The 15,801-nt window shown below is 37.1% G+C and overlaps 1 protein-coding gene across 3 annotated transcripts in view; it reads left to right on the forward strand.

Annotated features, from left to right (window-relative positions):
- Positions 1 to 15,801, forward strand: part of Cep192 (centrosomal protein 192) — a 103,047-nt gene that overhangs the window by 35,856 nt on the left and 51,390 nt on the right. For all 3 annotated transcript variants that reach the window (XM_046462706.1, XM_046462708.1, XM_046462707.1), the window contains exons 14-18: positions 200 to 409; positions 3,415 to 3,541; positions 4,488 to 4,618; positions 11,053 to 11,872; positions 11,953 to 12,076. In XM_046462706.1, the coding sequence (XP_046318662.1) occupies positions 200 to 409; positions 3,415 to 3,541; positions 4,488 to 4,618; positions 11,053 to 11,872; positions 11,953 to 12,076 (1,412 nt within the window). The remainder of the gene's footprint in view (positions 1 to 199; positions 410 to 3,414; positions 3,542 to 4,487; positions 4,619 to 11,052; positions 11,873 to 11,952; positions 12,077 to 15,801) is intronic.

Here is a 15,801-nt window from a genome sequence, read left to right on the forward strand (position 1 = left end):
TCCCCCCCAAAAAAGTTCTCCCTTTTGGACTTCATTAGTTTTAGTAGCTGCTTATGCTTGAATTTGTTTATTTTTTTTTCCTGATTTTTAAGTTTTCATAGTTAATTTTGTTGTTGTTGCTTTTATTTAGTTTCACATATTAGAATAACAGAAGATTTGCAGGGGGAAAGAATGAAACAATGACTTTTTTTCTTCCTAGGAAGAAAACATAGAAGCTCAGAATATTTCGGTTGCACTAGCAGACACATCCTGGGTTGCTACAGTCAATTATAATCTGTTGAGGAAATCACTTAGCACATCAGAGCTGGGCAGAGATGATGCCAGTTACATACGTCTATCATTAGGAGAGTTTTTTGCACAAAGATCTGAAGCTCTTGGTTGCCTTGGTGGTGGAAATAGCGTGAAAAGAGTAAGTACAGAACATGCTTAAGTGGTTAAAGTCTCTGACATCTGAGGATGTTTTGAATTACTTTATCACAACACCAAACACTGGATAAAATAAAAGAAAAGAGGTTTGCTTTGGCTTACGATTTTGGAATCTGGGAAGTCTAAGACTAGGTGGCTACATCTGGTTAGCCTCTGATGAGGGCTTGGTGCTGCAGCTCCTCATGGTGGAGAAGGAGATGTGTTTGAGAAGGAGAAGCAGATGTGCCAGAACTGGGAAGGGGTGCCAGACTTCCTTGCCTGCTCTGCAAGAGCTGCATTAGGCCCTTCTTGAGGGCGGACCCCTCAGAACCCAGAAGCCTCTGAAAGACCCACCACCACCTCTCAGAGCCCTTAGGTGGTGACCTTAACTTGAATTTTGGTGGGGACAAATGATACTTTGAATTTTGACTGTCATGATGGTATTGCTAGAGCATAGTAACTTTAAAGCAGGGGCAGAATAGGAATATGATAGAACAATGGGGAGACTGAGATTTTGAGTCACAGTTAGACCTGACTCCTCGCTAGCCCTGCCTTTCAACTAGTTCTGTGACTTTGAAGAATGCATGTAGCTCTTCAATGCTTAATTTCCCCAACTCTAAAAGTAAGAGTCTGTTTTACAGATGTAAACACATTGGTACATAGAAAGCCTTTAGCCCCAGCGTGTGGCATTTGTCTCTGTCGTTGTATGTTTAACAGGTCGGAAGAAAATTCTAAGATTCACTTTTTAAACCTGTCTAAAAAGATATTTCAAAATGTAGAGTATTTTGATTTAATAAAAGGTAGTACGTGTACAAATTTTTAAATGCAAATGATTATTGCTGCAAAGAATGAGTGTAGGGAAGGCACTGCTTCACCTGTGCTGGTCAGGATGATGTCCGAGGGGATGACATTGAGCAGGTGCCTAAAGAATGACAAAGAGGCAACTGCTTAGAGCTCTGGAGACCCAATGTTCCCAACAAAGGGAGACCATCCATGAGCGTCCTGGAAGTGGGAGCCAGAGTGGTAAGATGAAGGCAGGCAGAGCTAATGTGAGGGGCCAGTGGTGTCAGGTAGGGTGGGGTAATGTTCAGTTCCAAGGGCCCAGTCATGTGAGTTCCTTGTAGGAGTGGGGTTGTATCTCACATGAACAAGCAGGAAGTGCTTGGAGGCAGGGAGCAACTCTGTCATGGTGCTGGGGCCCATCTCCAGGTGTAATAACATGCCACCATTTTTATAACTTGAGCATTAAAAAATGAGTTTCTTGCTGAGTGCGGGGTGGCACACGCCTGTAATCCCAGTGACTCAGGAGGCTCAGGCAGGAGGATCACGAGTTCAAATCCAGCCATCTTTGTTGGGACCCTGGGTGAGGAAAGTCACTGAAGCATAGAGGAACAAAAGTAGGCAGAGGCTTAGTGAACAGGAAGAAAGGTGATGAAGATTGGGGACTAGGTTGACATGCAGAAACATAATAAGTATAAGGATTCAAGATTTGTTCTGAAGGTAAAGTCAAGGATTTGTTGATAAACTCAACATGGGGAATTAGAGTAATTAGAGAGTATTTAAGTTGGATTTCATGAAGGGTATGTATTAGCTTTCTGTCACTGTGACAAAATACTTGAGATAACCAACTTATTTAGTAGAAAAGGTTTATTTTTGGTTCATGGTTTTAAAGGTGTCAGTCCATGGTGGTTTGGCCCTGTTGCTTTGGGCCTTGTGGCAGTACAGTACGTCATGACAGGGGAAACTGCTCACCTTATGGCAGCCCAGAAGCAAAGGAAGACCAGAGGTGGTCAGGATCCCAATGTCCCCTTCAAGAGCATGTCCTCCATAACCTAACTTCCTTCCACTGGGCTTCACCTCGTACTGGCTGGTGACTGAGACTTGAATGCTTAGACAGGGAATAGTTTTGAAATAATTGATGTAGTGCTAGAAATCACAGTTGATTAACAGAACTTAAGTTTGAAATTGTACCGCCCTCCTGTCTCATCTGTGCAGTGAGTGATGAAGGAAAAATAATAAATATGTGAAAGAGGTGGATTTTCCTGCCTGGATTGATTGGGATTTTTTGAGATTTTGGGAGAAGTTGAAGAGTAACTGAATTTCTTCTTAAACATGTGAACAGAGCACTGGATCATGGAAAAATATATCTATTTTTATTAGTTATGAGTTATGATATTTTATATGCACTAAATTTACTGGATCAAGGGAAGAAATTCCCAAGTGAAGACAAATCAAAAACTGAATTCTTGTTTTAGATTTGTCATTTGAAAGTAGCATAGGAAAGATGAGTGGGAATTCTGTGGCTGTGACCTAGCTCTTTGAATGCAGATCTTTCTAAAGCTCTCATTGCAAGTCAGCAGAAATATACCTAATCGTAATGCGTATTTTTTTTTTTTTTTTTGGTACCGGGGATTGAACTCAGGGCACTCCTCCAGTCCTGTTTTGTATTTTATTAGAGACAGGGTCTCACTGAGTTGCTTAGTGCCTGGCTAGATTGTTGAGACTGGCTTTGAACTTGCCATCCTCCTACCTCTGCCTCCCGAGCTGCTGAGATTACAGGCATGCGCCACTGTGCCCAGCCATAATGCATATTTTTGAGGGTGTATTTATTGTATAAAACAAATGTCCTATACCCTAAGTTTAAGGAGGCAGGAATTTTTATCTTTTTTCCCTCATTGATTTGTCCCTGAAGATTAGAATAGTTCCTGACACTTAGTGGTTGCTAACAACAGTTACTGAAAGAATGAAGTTGTTTTAATTTGGATTTTTTAGTAAGGTTAACTTATTTGACTCTATTGCTGCTAACGTCTAAAAGCTAGCTGGTATTAAGGAAATAAAAGGTTTTCTCTGGACTTCTGAAGTTCATTTCTAATTATTTGATATTAAGAAGGAAGAAGAGTTTTGCCAAAGTCACTTAGTTGTGTTACCAGTATTAGATAAAATAGTCTAGAATTTATCAAAGCAGTTGAAAATTAAGGAAAATTAATTCATGTCTAATTATTTTTGTAGCCATCATTTGGTTATTTTATTAGCTCACCGGAGAAGAGAGAACCTGTTGCTTTAATAAGCAAATCTGATGTGTCAGGAAGTGATTTGGAGAAGAGAGTGGCTCATCCTAACCAGGATCTGTCTTCAGGTACGGATAAAGTGAACTGTGTTTTAGAGGAAACTTTTTTTCTTAAACCGCAACTTAGTACTTGTGTGATAATGTTTTTTATGAATGAAAACATGGATACTACTTCATAATTTTTCATTATTGGTTGCAGATTTGATTTATATGTAGCCCTATATTTCCTACTCAATCTACTTTCCTAAAGCAGACACAAGTCAGCCCAAATTCACCCAAATTCACCCAAATCCTTTTTAAAAAAAACCACAGTAAATGAAATAATTTTAAAAGAATGAGTTAACTTTGGCTTATTAAATTACCAAGTTAATGAATAAAAGATATTATATCAATAAATTTTAGTTAAAGGTGTTTTGAAGTTTAGACTGTGGTAATCTAAATATGACAAATATCTCTGAAAAGCATTTATGATAAATATTTTAAATAAAATTTTCTTGGTTAACTTACAATTATTGAGCCATTCTTTTCCCCCAATACAATATGTTTTTCTACATATCATATGAGGTTGTATGAAATCTGCTCCATTTCTTTAAAGAGCCTATATTCCAATAGGAGTGTTGGGGTAAAAGGCCTGTGTGTGTAGTTGGTTCATTTCCTACTTCTCTTAAGTAGTACCTATTTTGAATCAATGAGAAATGTTAAAAGCTGAAAAAAATTAATGTTTTCGTTTTGTTGATTGATTAAAAATATATTGACTGGACATATAGTATGAAGCCAGCATTACATACAGACCCAGTTCTTCCTAAGTGAAATTAAATGAGTATTTGAAATCCAGTCTTCTTCCAAGTTTGTTCTTTGTCCAGGTGGCTATATGGTTGCTGTCTTAGTAAGGAGAACTCATGTTTGAGGTATGAAGATTATTCCTTGGCAATTAATCATTTTGACTAGTCCAATTCCAGACTGTTTCTGTGAGGGAGTGCATCTTATAATTCAAGTAATCCTTTGTTTTCTGCAGGATATTTAGATGAACAGTCTGAGACACAGCCAAGTGAAGGATCAATTACACTTCGGGTTGAAGCCCTGGAGGGCACCTCTCTAGTGGATGAAAGTGATGTGACTTTAACCGCCAACAAAGACAAAACAGAGGTAGTAGCTCACACCTTTCCTGAAGGAAAGCTAAGATTATCTTATCACGGGTCTGCGATCAGATCACCTGAGAAGAATATATGCGGCTTCACATGTGTTTTTATTTTCTTGGATTCAGTTTTATTACAAATGTCTTTAATTTTTTTCCATCAATTTTTAATATACATGTGAAAGACTTTATAAAACAAATCTACAGTTGATGAATTAATGGTCACAACGTGTGCATGCCCCAGGGCAAGGAAGAGAACACTGAGAGACACTTATAGACACACTCCCTGTATCTTGCCAGTTGATGTCTGGTGCCACCTCAGGACTAGACTAGCAAGAAGGCCATTGCCAGGTGCAGCCCCCAACCTTGTGCATCAGAACCAGGAGCCAAAATAAACTTCTTTTCTTCATAACTTAAAATAATAATAGAGTAAAAAAAGAAAAGAGATCATTGCCAATAGCCCAGAAAACATTTTGCCCCCTCCTAAACACTCTGCCCTTCATTAGTCCCCTGATGTCTCTAGCACTGTATTAATTTTGTCTGCTTTTGAACTTTATATAAAAGAAACCACGTAGCATTTATTCCTTTTCTTTGACTGTTTTCACTTCATCTTATGCTTATAACAAGCCTATATATTCTGTTGTATGAATATTTGCAGCTTATATATCCATTCTATGGTCGATATACTTTCATTATGTTTTTGGTGTTGGGCAATTATAAGATGATGCTCTCTGAACAACCTCGTGCCTGTGTTTTGTTGGCAGTGTGCGCACTTGTGAGGTGTTCACCGAGTGGAACTCATAGCTTGTAGGGTTTGTATTCCTTCATTTTTTTTTCTGGAATGGTTGTACCAGTGTAGATTCCTTCCAGTAGTGTTTGATTCCTATTACCACACATCCTCACAGCATTTTGTAGGTGTGTGGTTCTCTGATTGCTGATGGAGTCGAGTATTATACATTTACTGGCCTTTTGTTTTCAAACGGGCTTTTTAAATTTTTTTGGTGAAGTGCCTGTTCAAGTCTCTTGAACATTTTTCTAGCGGAATGTTTTTCCCGTTGATGTGGGAATTCTTTACATATTCTGGATAGGATCCGTTTGCCCATTATGAGTGTTTCACATATCTTCTCCCAATTCTTGACTTGCTTTTTCACTTGTTTAATGTTATCTTTATTGATTAGATCATTGCTTTCTTGTTTTGTTATAAATCAGATATCCGTGGTGGTGTGGATCTTTGTCTACGTTCTCTGTTGTTTTTTTGGTCTCTTTGTCAACCTAGTGTCATGAGGACTTTGGTAAATATTTTTGCTTTATAATGAACTTTGGTATCCATAGAGTAAATCCTTTATATTTCATACCTAATTTTAATATCAGATTGTCAGCTTCCACACACCAATGAACTAATCCACCAGGAACCCTGTTGGACTTTTGTTGGGAATACATTTAATCTATAGAACATTAAAATTGACATCTTTATAATACTGATACTTGAACTCTATGAAAATTAAAGTCTTCAGTTTATTTGTTTTAATCTCTGTGTATTTTATAATTCTTCATGCAGATTTTTTATGTCTCTTGTTAGACCTCTCTCTGAATTGTTGAAACATTTTAGTGTTTTACTTAGCTTCATTTTCTGTTCATTGTGACTATTCAAAGTATAGTTTCTTTTTTTTTTTTTTAATATTCTCACCTTATATCCAGCAAATTTATCTTTTGACTTCCCTCCCCATTTAATTTGTGCAATAGTCATATATAATGGTGGAATTGTTACATATTCATACATGTACCGGTATAATTGGGCCAGTGTCACTCCCCAATTTTTCCCCTTGCACTTTCCTTCTCCCTCTCCCTTTCATGTACTCTGCTGATCTGCCTTCAATTTTCATGAGATTCATCCTGCCCACCTTTCTAGTTCTTTTTCCTCTCTTGCTTACACATATGAGAGAAAATATGACCCTTGACTTTCTGAGTTTGGCTTATTGTGCTTAACATAATGTTCCCAGGTTCCATTCATTTTCCTACAAATGACATAATTTTATTCTTCTTTATGGCTCAGTGAAACTCCATTATGTATATATACCACATTTTTTAAAATCAATTCATCCATTGATGAATACCTAGATTGATTCCATAGTTTGCTATGAATTTGCAGCTATACACATGGGTCACATGTATCACTCACACTAGGTGGCTGACTTTAATTCTTCAGGAAGAATAATGTAGCAGGTCATATGGAAGTTCCATGCCTAGTCTTTTGAGGAGTCTCCATAGTGATTTCCATAGTGATTGTACTAATTTACAATCCTACCAACAGTGTAAAAGTGTTCCTTTTTCTTCAGATTCTCTCCAGCATTTTTTATTGTTTATATTCTTGATGGGTGCCATTCTAACTGGAGTGAGAGGAAATCGGGGTGCAGTTTTGATTTGCATTTCCCTAATTGTTGATGATATTGAACATTTTTAAAATAAATTTATTGGCCATTTGTATTTCTTCTTTTTTTAAAAAAATTGATTTATTTTAATTAGGTATATATGGCAGCAGAATGCATTTTGATTCATTGTGCACAATCACAGCACAACTTTTTACTTCTCTGGTTGCACATGATGTTGCGTCACATCATATGTGCAGTCACACATGTACCTAGGGTAATGATGTCCACCTCATTCCGCCATCTTTTTCTGCCCCTATAACCTTTGCCCATCCTCCCCTTTGCCCAAAGTTCCTCCATTTCTCCCCACCTCCCCACATCATGGATCAGCATCCACTTATCAGAAGGAACATTCAGCCTTTGATTTTGTGGGATTGGCTTACTTCTCTTAGTATGATATTCTCCAGCTCCATCCATTTACTTATAAATGCCATGATTTTATTCTCTTTTATTGCTGAGTAATATTCCGTTGTGTATTTATACCAAAGTTTCTTTATCCATTCATCTATTGAAAGGCACCTAGGTTGATTCCACAGTGTAGCTATTGTGAATTGAGCTGCTATAAGCATTCATGTGGCTGTGTTACTATAGTATGCTGATTTTAAGTCCTTAGGGTATAGACCCAGGAATGAGACAGCTGTGTCAAATGGTGGTTCCATTCCAAGTTTTTAAAGGAATCTTCATACTGCTTTCCAGAGTGGTTGCACCAATTTGCAGTCCCACCATCAATGTATGAGTGTGCCTTCCTGCTACATCTTTGTCAACACTTATTGTTGTTTGTATTCTTGATGACTGGCATGAGATTAAATCTTAGAGTTGTTTTGATTTGCATTTCTTTATTATGAGAGATATACACAGTTATAGCTTTTGCTATTCTTGGTCTTTTATTTTTCCAAATTAATTTTAGGAGTATTTTATCTAGTTCCATGAAAAATATCATTGATATTTTGATTTGAATTGCATTGAATCTGTATATTGAATCTGTTTGTTGTATGTCTATCTTGCTTTTGGGAATAGAGCCATTTTAACAATACTGATTCTAACTATATGAACAGGAGAGGTCTGTCTTCTTTGGGCTTCTTCATTGTAGAGATCTTTTATCTCCTTGATTAGATTTATTCCTAGTCTTTTGTTATTTTTTGAGGCTTTTGTAAATGAGATTGTTTGATTTCTTTCTCAACATATTCATTATTGGTGTATAGGAAAGCTATTGATTTTATGTTGCTTTTGTAACCTAGTACTTTGTTGAATTTGTTTATAACTTCCAAGTCTTCTGGTGGAGCTTTTTTGTATCCTTGCATCCCTGGAATGAAAACAACTTGGTAATGATGTACAGTCTTATTATGTATTTGAATGTAATTGCTAATATTTTATTAAGGATATTTGCACCTGAGGTCATCAGGGATATTGGTCAGTACTTTTCTTGATGTGTCCTTATTCTTTTTTTTCTTTTTTTTTTTAAAAAGGTTGATACTCGTTTCTGAGAATGAATTTGGAAGTGTCCTATCCATATTTTGTGGTATAATTTGAGAAACATTGGCATTAGTTTTTCTTTAAAGATCTGGTAGAATTCAACTGAAAATCTATCTGGCTCTGGCTTGGTCTTTTTTGGAAAGCTTTTTATTATTAATGCTTCCATCTCATTGTTAGTTATTGGTCTGTTTAGGTTTTCTGTGTCCTGGATTCAATTTTGGCAGGTCACTTGTGTATCCATTTTTTTCTAGGTTTAATGGATTATTAGTTTAAATCTAATCAAGGAGATAAAAGATTTCTACAATGAAAACTATAGAATGAATATTGAATGGAATATTAAGTTTTCAAACAGTCCTTAAAGATCCTCTGGATTTTTGTGATGTTTGTGGTGATTTCTCCTTTTCATCTCTAATTTTGTTAATTTGGGTCTTCTTTCTTTATTAGTTTGGCTGAGGGTTTATCCAGCATTTTTTATCTTTTCAAAGAACCAACTCTTCATTTCATTGATCCTTTGTATTTTTTTATTTTCAATTTCATTGATTTGGTTCTGATCTTAATTATTTCCTTCTTATTTTGAAATTGGTTTACTCTTTATTTTCCAAGAGCCTTGAGATGTATCCTTAGGTTGTTTATTTGGGATCTCTCTGATTTTCTTATGTAGGCACTCATACTCAAACTCTCCTCCTAGAACCCCTTTCTTCCAGATGTTCTGGTATGTTGTATCACTCTTGTTTGATTCTAAGAATTTTAAAATCTTTCCCTTGATTTCTTCCGTCACCCACTTATCATTCAGGAGTGTATTGTTTAATCTTCCTGTGTTTATGTAGTTTCTGTAGGGTTTTTTGGTGTTGTTTCTAATTTCATTCTGTTATGATCAGTTAGGATGCAAAGAATTATCTTTTTTTTTTTTTTTTTTTTTCTGTTTTCTGAGAGTTGTTTCATGGCCTAAAGTATGGTGTGTTTTGGAGAAGTTTCCATGAACAGTTAAGAACAAAGTATGTTAGACTGTTGTTGGATGAAATATTCGATAGATGTCTGTTAAGTCCATTTAATTTACAATATATTTTAGGACTAAAGAGTCTATACTGAGGGCTGGGGTTGTGGCTTAGTGGTAGAGCACTTCCTTGGCACATGCCAATGGGTTCCAATCCTCACAAAAATAAATAAAAACAAAACATAGGTATTGTGTACATCTATAGCTTAAAAAAATTAAAGAAAAAAGGTCTATACTGAATTTATGTCTGGAAGACCCATCTATTGGTGAGAAAAGTGTGCTGAAATCTCCCAGTATTATTGTAATGGGATCTGTTTGAGTCTTTTAATTCATGTAATATCTGTTTTATATAATCAGGTGCACCAATGTTGGGGCATAAATATTTACTGTCACTGTGTCTTCCCATTGCATTGTTCCCTTTACCAGTGTGAAACCATGATATTCTCTTGGGATCCTTTATTATCTTTGGTTCTTAAACTTCATCTTCTTTTTAATTTATGATACTGATTTTTTGCCACTTTCTCTTTTTTCTTGGTCAGTCTCACCTGGTAGTTCTCAGTTTTATTAAATTATCAATTTGATTTGTTCTTTATTCTGTGTTTTTGTTTCATACTTTCTGGTCTTCTTGTGCTTTCTGTGGATATAATTTATTGTTTTTCTGACTTCTTAAGATAAGTGTATAGCCCACTAATTTTTCTGTCTTACTTTCCTAATATATGCCTCTAAGAATACAAATTTCCCTGAAAGCAGAGCTTTGGTTGGATTCATATATTTTTTTTCCTTTTGTCACTTATTTTCTGATGTGTTATATTTTCATTATCATTCTGTTTAATGTTTTCTAATTTCTTAGGCCCTTGAGTTTTTTGTAAGTTTATAGTTTATTTTCTAAGCATTTGGGAGATTTTTCCCATTTTTGAAATACTGATTTTAGGCCTAAATCAGTATTGTACTTTGATCAGGGATTTTGGTTCTAGTCCTTTAAAATTTGTTAAGACATGATGAATGATTCAGCATTTGTTCATTTTTTATGCACTTGAAGAGACTGCCCGTCACAGTGACTGTTGGCTCTTCTTTTTGTTTCATGTAGAAGAGATTTATTAAATTAGGATGTTTAGGTTGCTTGCATTCTTAAAATTACTATGCTGTTCTTTCAGTTAGTTAGGTTTTAACATTTCTTGCTAAGATAGCATATTTGCCTGTTATTCATTGTGGGTTTGTCTATATTTGCTTGAAACTTCTCGAGACTGTATTTTTGAGACTGTATTCTCTGGAAATCAGATTTCTCACATAACATTATATATGTCTCCCTCTTTCTATAGTGATCTCCTGCTGTGCCTTATTTTATAAGTTAAACTTTATTGTGTGTGTGTATGTAGGACAAAACACAGTTCTTAGTATATAGAGGGTTCAGTGCCCACTGGTTTTAGTCATCTAGTGACAGTCTTGAAACATACCTCATGGGTAAAGGGGGATGCTGTAAATAAATATTAAACTAGAATGTACAAGTCTGTGGAATCGGGTCAATCTACATGATGTAACTTCTCATTTCTAGGGCACAGGCAGGAAAAATAAACTCCCAGTATGCAATGACCAGCTCCAAGATAGTGGTGATTCTGTACTCAGAATAAGCACCATTGCTTCAGCCATTGCAGATGCTTCAGTTAGCACGGAGCCTTCCCAGCTTGCTGCCATGTTGAAGGCACTTACAAATAAAGCAAAGGACAAAATTTTACAAGAAGACGATGAAGAGGACTCTTCCACGGTGTCTCATTTTGTACCTAATGATTCTGAAAAAAGTAATGGATCCAGTGCATTTGATATGGAGAAATATCTTATAAAAACAGAGATCAGTAGACATGAAGGTGGGTTGGAAACTGTTTCAAGAACTGGCATGTCTGATATTTGGGATTTATCTTTGCCAAAAGAACAGACTATTCAAGACATCCACACAGTTGACTCTGGAGCTACTAATACAACTGTTACAGAGCCAAAAGAAAATACAGAAGCTGTTTTTTGTGTTGAAAATGGTGAGAGTCAGGAATCATTTAAAGCAGTAAACTCTTCAAATTCAGTTCTTACAAATACAAGAGAGAATGAGAGTGTGGTAGTTGGTATGAAGACACTTTCCACTGACCACAGATTACCAGACATTGGTAGCAAGGAGAAGGCTGCTTCCATTTCCACTTCAACTTCTAATAGTTATTCATCACTAAGGAACCCCATAGTGACATCCCTGTGCCTCTTAGAAGAATGTGAAGAAAAACAAGCTAGCAGAGAAAATCAGAGGCAGCAAGAGTATGTCAGTGAAACAAGCGGCAGTGACAGACATGTGACTTTTGATCAGCACTGCAGAGTCTCACCTAAAAATGTTGGTAAGTGCCTGTGTAATTGACCACATTTATAGAAGTAAAGTCTTGTTCTGTTCTCATTGGGAAATGTACCTTTCTGATAGATTTGAAAAACGCCTCTCCTGAGCATGGGGGATCAGGCTCAGAGGACCAGGAGAGCTTCAGACCCTCTACTTCACCACTCAGTCATTCTTCTCCTGGTGAAATTTCTGGAACAAGTTTATCAAGGTAGGTGCTGACTTAAATTCTTTCTTTCTTTTTTTCTTTAATAACTATGTGCTATGTGTAGGAATATTAGAAAAAGGTATAAAGAAGAAACATTTCCCATTTATAGGTTCATCTCTCAAAGGTAACCATTGTAAATATTTTGTAAATTTCTTTCTGCTCAAGCTTTTGTATTGTGCTTTTTCATTTACAATTATTTTCTGAATTTTAAAGAAAAGTAATTTATGTTTCAAACTGCATAATGGGTCTTTCATGGTTTATTTAATACTTCTGGTGGATACTTAGTATCTGTGTTTTGCTATTTCAGTGACATTGAGATGAATCATTTTTCTCAAAATTTTATCTTATGTTTTCTTTGGTGACTTTGTAAGATATAAGTCACCAAAGAAAACATAAGATAAAATAAGAAAACATAAGATAAAAGTTTCTCTGTTGAAAGAAACTAAAAAATAAATGGAAATTTTTGCCTAACTAGTGAAATAATCAAAATATTAAATATAGTTTTTATTTATTTCAAAATACTGGATTTCAAATTTATCTAATAATTATTTCCTAAGTTGCCAATGAAGTTTTTCATATTTATCTGAAATATGGTATGGGTTGGCTAGAATTAAATAGCAATGGAGAGCTTAGTTCCACGTTTCAGTGACTTTTTTTTATGCCTCTGCTTTTATTTATTTATTTTTATGTGGTGCTGAGGATGGAACCCAGGGCCTCCCACACACTAGGCGAGTGCTCTACCGCTAAGCCACAACCCCAGCCCCTCAGTGACTCTTTGTAGGACCCTTATTTTGAAACACTTTCATATGCACATCTACTTCTTATTTAATAGTTAATTTTGTGCTCTAAAGGACATTAGAAGTCATCTAGCCCAACAGATTTCATCATCTATGACGTGCTAGCAAGTTTTAAATCTTTGGCTTTATACTTTCTTCCCCTAAGTGTAGTGGTTCCCCCCCCCCCCCCCCCCCCGCCCAGTATGGAGGATAGAACCTGGTCCTCGAATATGCTAGGCAAACGCTTTACCACTAAGCTACACCCCAGCCCTTTTTTATTTTGAAGCAGGGTCTCACTGAGTTGTCCAGGCTGGTCTCAAACTTGTGATCCTCCTGTCTTAGCCTCCTGAGTAGCTGGAATTACAGGCATGAGCCACTGTGCCCATCTTCCCTGATTTATTACAGTGATTGCTGTACTGTCTCTATGAAAGTTGAAGGAAAATCTGGGACTAGTCTAATTTTTTTTTGCTTTGGAATTGACTTGATCTTTTTGCAAGGGTTGGCAAAAGATTCTTTGTTTTTCAAGTCTAGTAATTTTATTAACCTGCATCTCTTTGTTGACTGCCATTGCTGCTTTTCCCTATTACACACAGTGTGTACCCTTTCACTGAGGATTTGGGCATTGTCCTGCTCCATTCCCTCCTGTGCCTACCAACTCTGGTTGAAAGAAGACTGGCACAGGACTGATCATAGGCACACCAATGACAGGCATAGCAGATTTATTGTCAGGCACCTGGCAAGGCTGTGTCGTGCAGAAAATAGCAGGAGAGAGGGAGCAGCAGCAGCTCCCCCTTGAGCATTATCTTTTACAGGCCAGAATCATGGCTGCCCCATTAGGGGCAGGTTTAGCCCTTGTGATTGGCATTGCAAGCATCACCTGATTTTGCAGAAAGCAAGTTTCTGTTTCTTGGGAACAGAAATGGGCAGCTCCTGTTTTTTTTTCTTTTTAAATTTTTTGTTTTGGGACAAGTTGGTGTTGCTAAGTTGGTGAGGTTGGCCCCAACCTCCTGAGTTGCTGGGATTATAGACCTGTACCACCAGCCTGGCTTAAACTACGATTTTTAAAAAATAATTTGTTTCTTTGTTCTAATCAGTTATACATGACAGCAGAGTGCTCTTTGATTCATTGTACACAAATGGGGTGCAGTTTTTCACTTCTCTGGTTGTACACAAAGTAGGGTCTCACCATTCGTGCAATCACACATGTACCTGGAATAATGATGTCCATTTCATTCCACCATCTTTCCTGTCCCATGCCCCCACCCCTCCTCTCCCTCCCCTTTGGCCAATCCAAAGTTCCTCCACTGATCCCATCCCCTCCCCCCACCCCCCATGGATTAGCATGCACTTATCAGAACATTTGGCCTTTGGTTTTGTGGGATTGGCTTACTTCGCTTAGCATTATATTCTCCAATTCCATCCATTTACCTGCAAATGCTATGTTTTAGTCTCTTATTGCTGAATAATACTCCATTGTGTATGTATACCACAGTTTCTTTATCCATTCATCTATTGAAGGGTATTTAGGTTGATTCCACAGTTTGACTATTGTGAATTGTGCTGCTATAAACATTGATGTGGCTGCATCATGGTAAAATGCTCTTTTTAAGTCCTTTGGGTATAGACCAAGGGGTGGGATAGCTGGGTCAAGTCTTTTATCTTTCAAGGAGAGAACAGAGACTGGCAAGCCTTTATCTCACAAGGAGAGGAGAATAAAAACAGTATTCATAAAGTGGGGATGGGGAAAGGGAGATGGCTGTGCTTATGCCAACACTGGTGATGCATATGAAGAATCTATTTTATTTGACTTCTGCATTTATAGTCTCCCAATTTTTGAAAAACTTTTTGATTTTGAAATATTTGTAGATTCACAGGAAGTTGCAAAGATGATATAGAGATCAAAGAATCCGTCACCCAGTTTTTCCCAGTGGTCACCTCATACATAATTATAGGGCAGTTTCACAACCAGGATCTTGACATAGGAGCCAAGTGTGGATAGGGGTCAGTGTCATTTTATCACAGGTGTGAATTCAGTCTACAGTCCCCACAAAGTTACTGAAACTTCTGTCAGCACTGGCTCTTTTTTCATTTCTCTTTGATTGTTTACATTTCACATTTCTGATCTCTAGACTCCTGGCAGTGTTTTCTGCAGTCTTTTTTCCCTTATGTACTTTGCAGTTTCATCTTGATTTCTTTGATATGGACTTTTAGAAGGAATTTAATAAAAACTAAGACTCTGCTGGGTGCACTAGCATATACCTGTAATCCCAGGGGCTTGGGAGGCTGAGACACGAAGAGTTCAAGCCAGCCTCAGCAACTGCGAGGCACTAAGCAACTCAGTGAGACCCTGTCTCTAAATAAAATAGGGCTGGGGATGTGGCTCAGTGGTTGGGTGCCCTTGAGTTCAATCCCTGGTCCACCGCCTCAAAAGAAACAACTAAATACTCTGTAATGACTTAAGTTATTATGATTTTCTCCTTCAAATTGTACTTTTAAGAAAATCTTCTTACTCATTAATGTAGGTGACATAACTTGAGGAATACTGACCTTTTCAGGAACTTGAAGTGTGGTCACATGCTTTTACCTTTCTGAAGTGACTCTGAAATTGGTCAGCTAACTCCACATGGGTACATTGGCCAAGCAGTAGCACCCTTTATCTCTCAGTGTTGGGTAGAACCATGGGACTTAGAAAAGTGTCAATTTATAAGACAGTATATTCTGAACTATAGCTGCTGAGGAATACCACAGGAGAGTGATCTCGTGTTGCCAGCTTTGTTGGCAAATCTTTTTTTGTTGTTGTTGCCACACTCACTAAAGCAAGTGCTAGTTGATATCTTTTGGGTAGTGTCTGCATGTCGATCAATCTGAATTATCCAAGGACAGGGAAGTGCACAGTCAAATTTTGGTCCACTGCTGACCCAATTTTATGATTTCCCAGTATGCATTTTTGTC

Source organism: Marmota monax, unplaced genomic scaffold (genome assembly GCF_021218885.2).
Source record: "Marmota monax isolate L192 unplaced genomic scaffold, Marmota_monax_Labrador192_F-V1.1 WCK01_AAM20220418_F8-fsc00180, whole genome shotgun sequence".
Classification (NCBI taxonomy): domain Eukaryota; kingdom Metazoa; phylum Chordata; class Mammalia; order Rodentia; family Sciuridae; genus Marmota; species Marmota monax.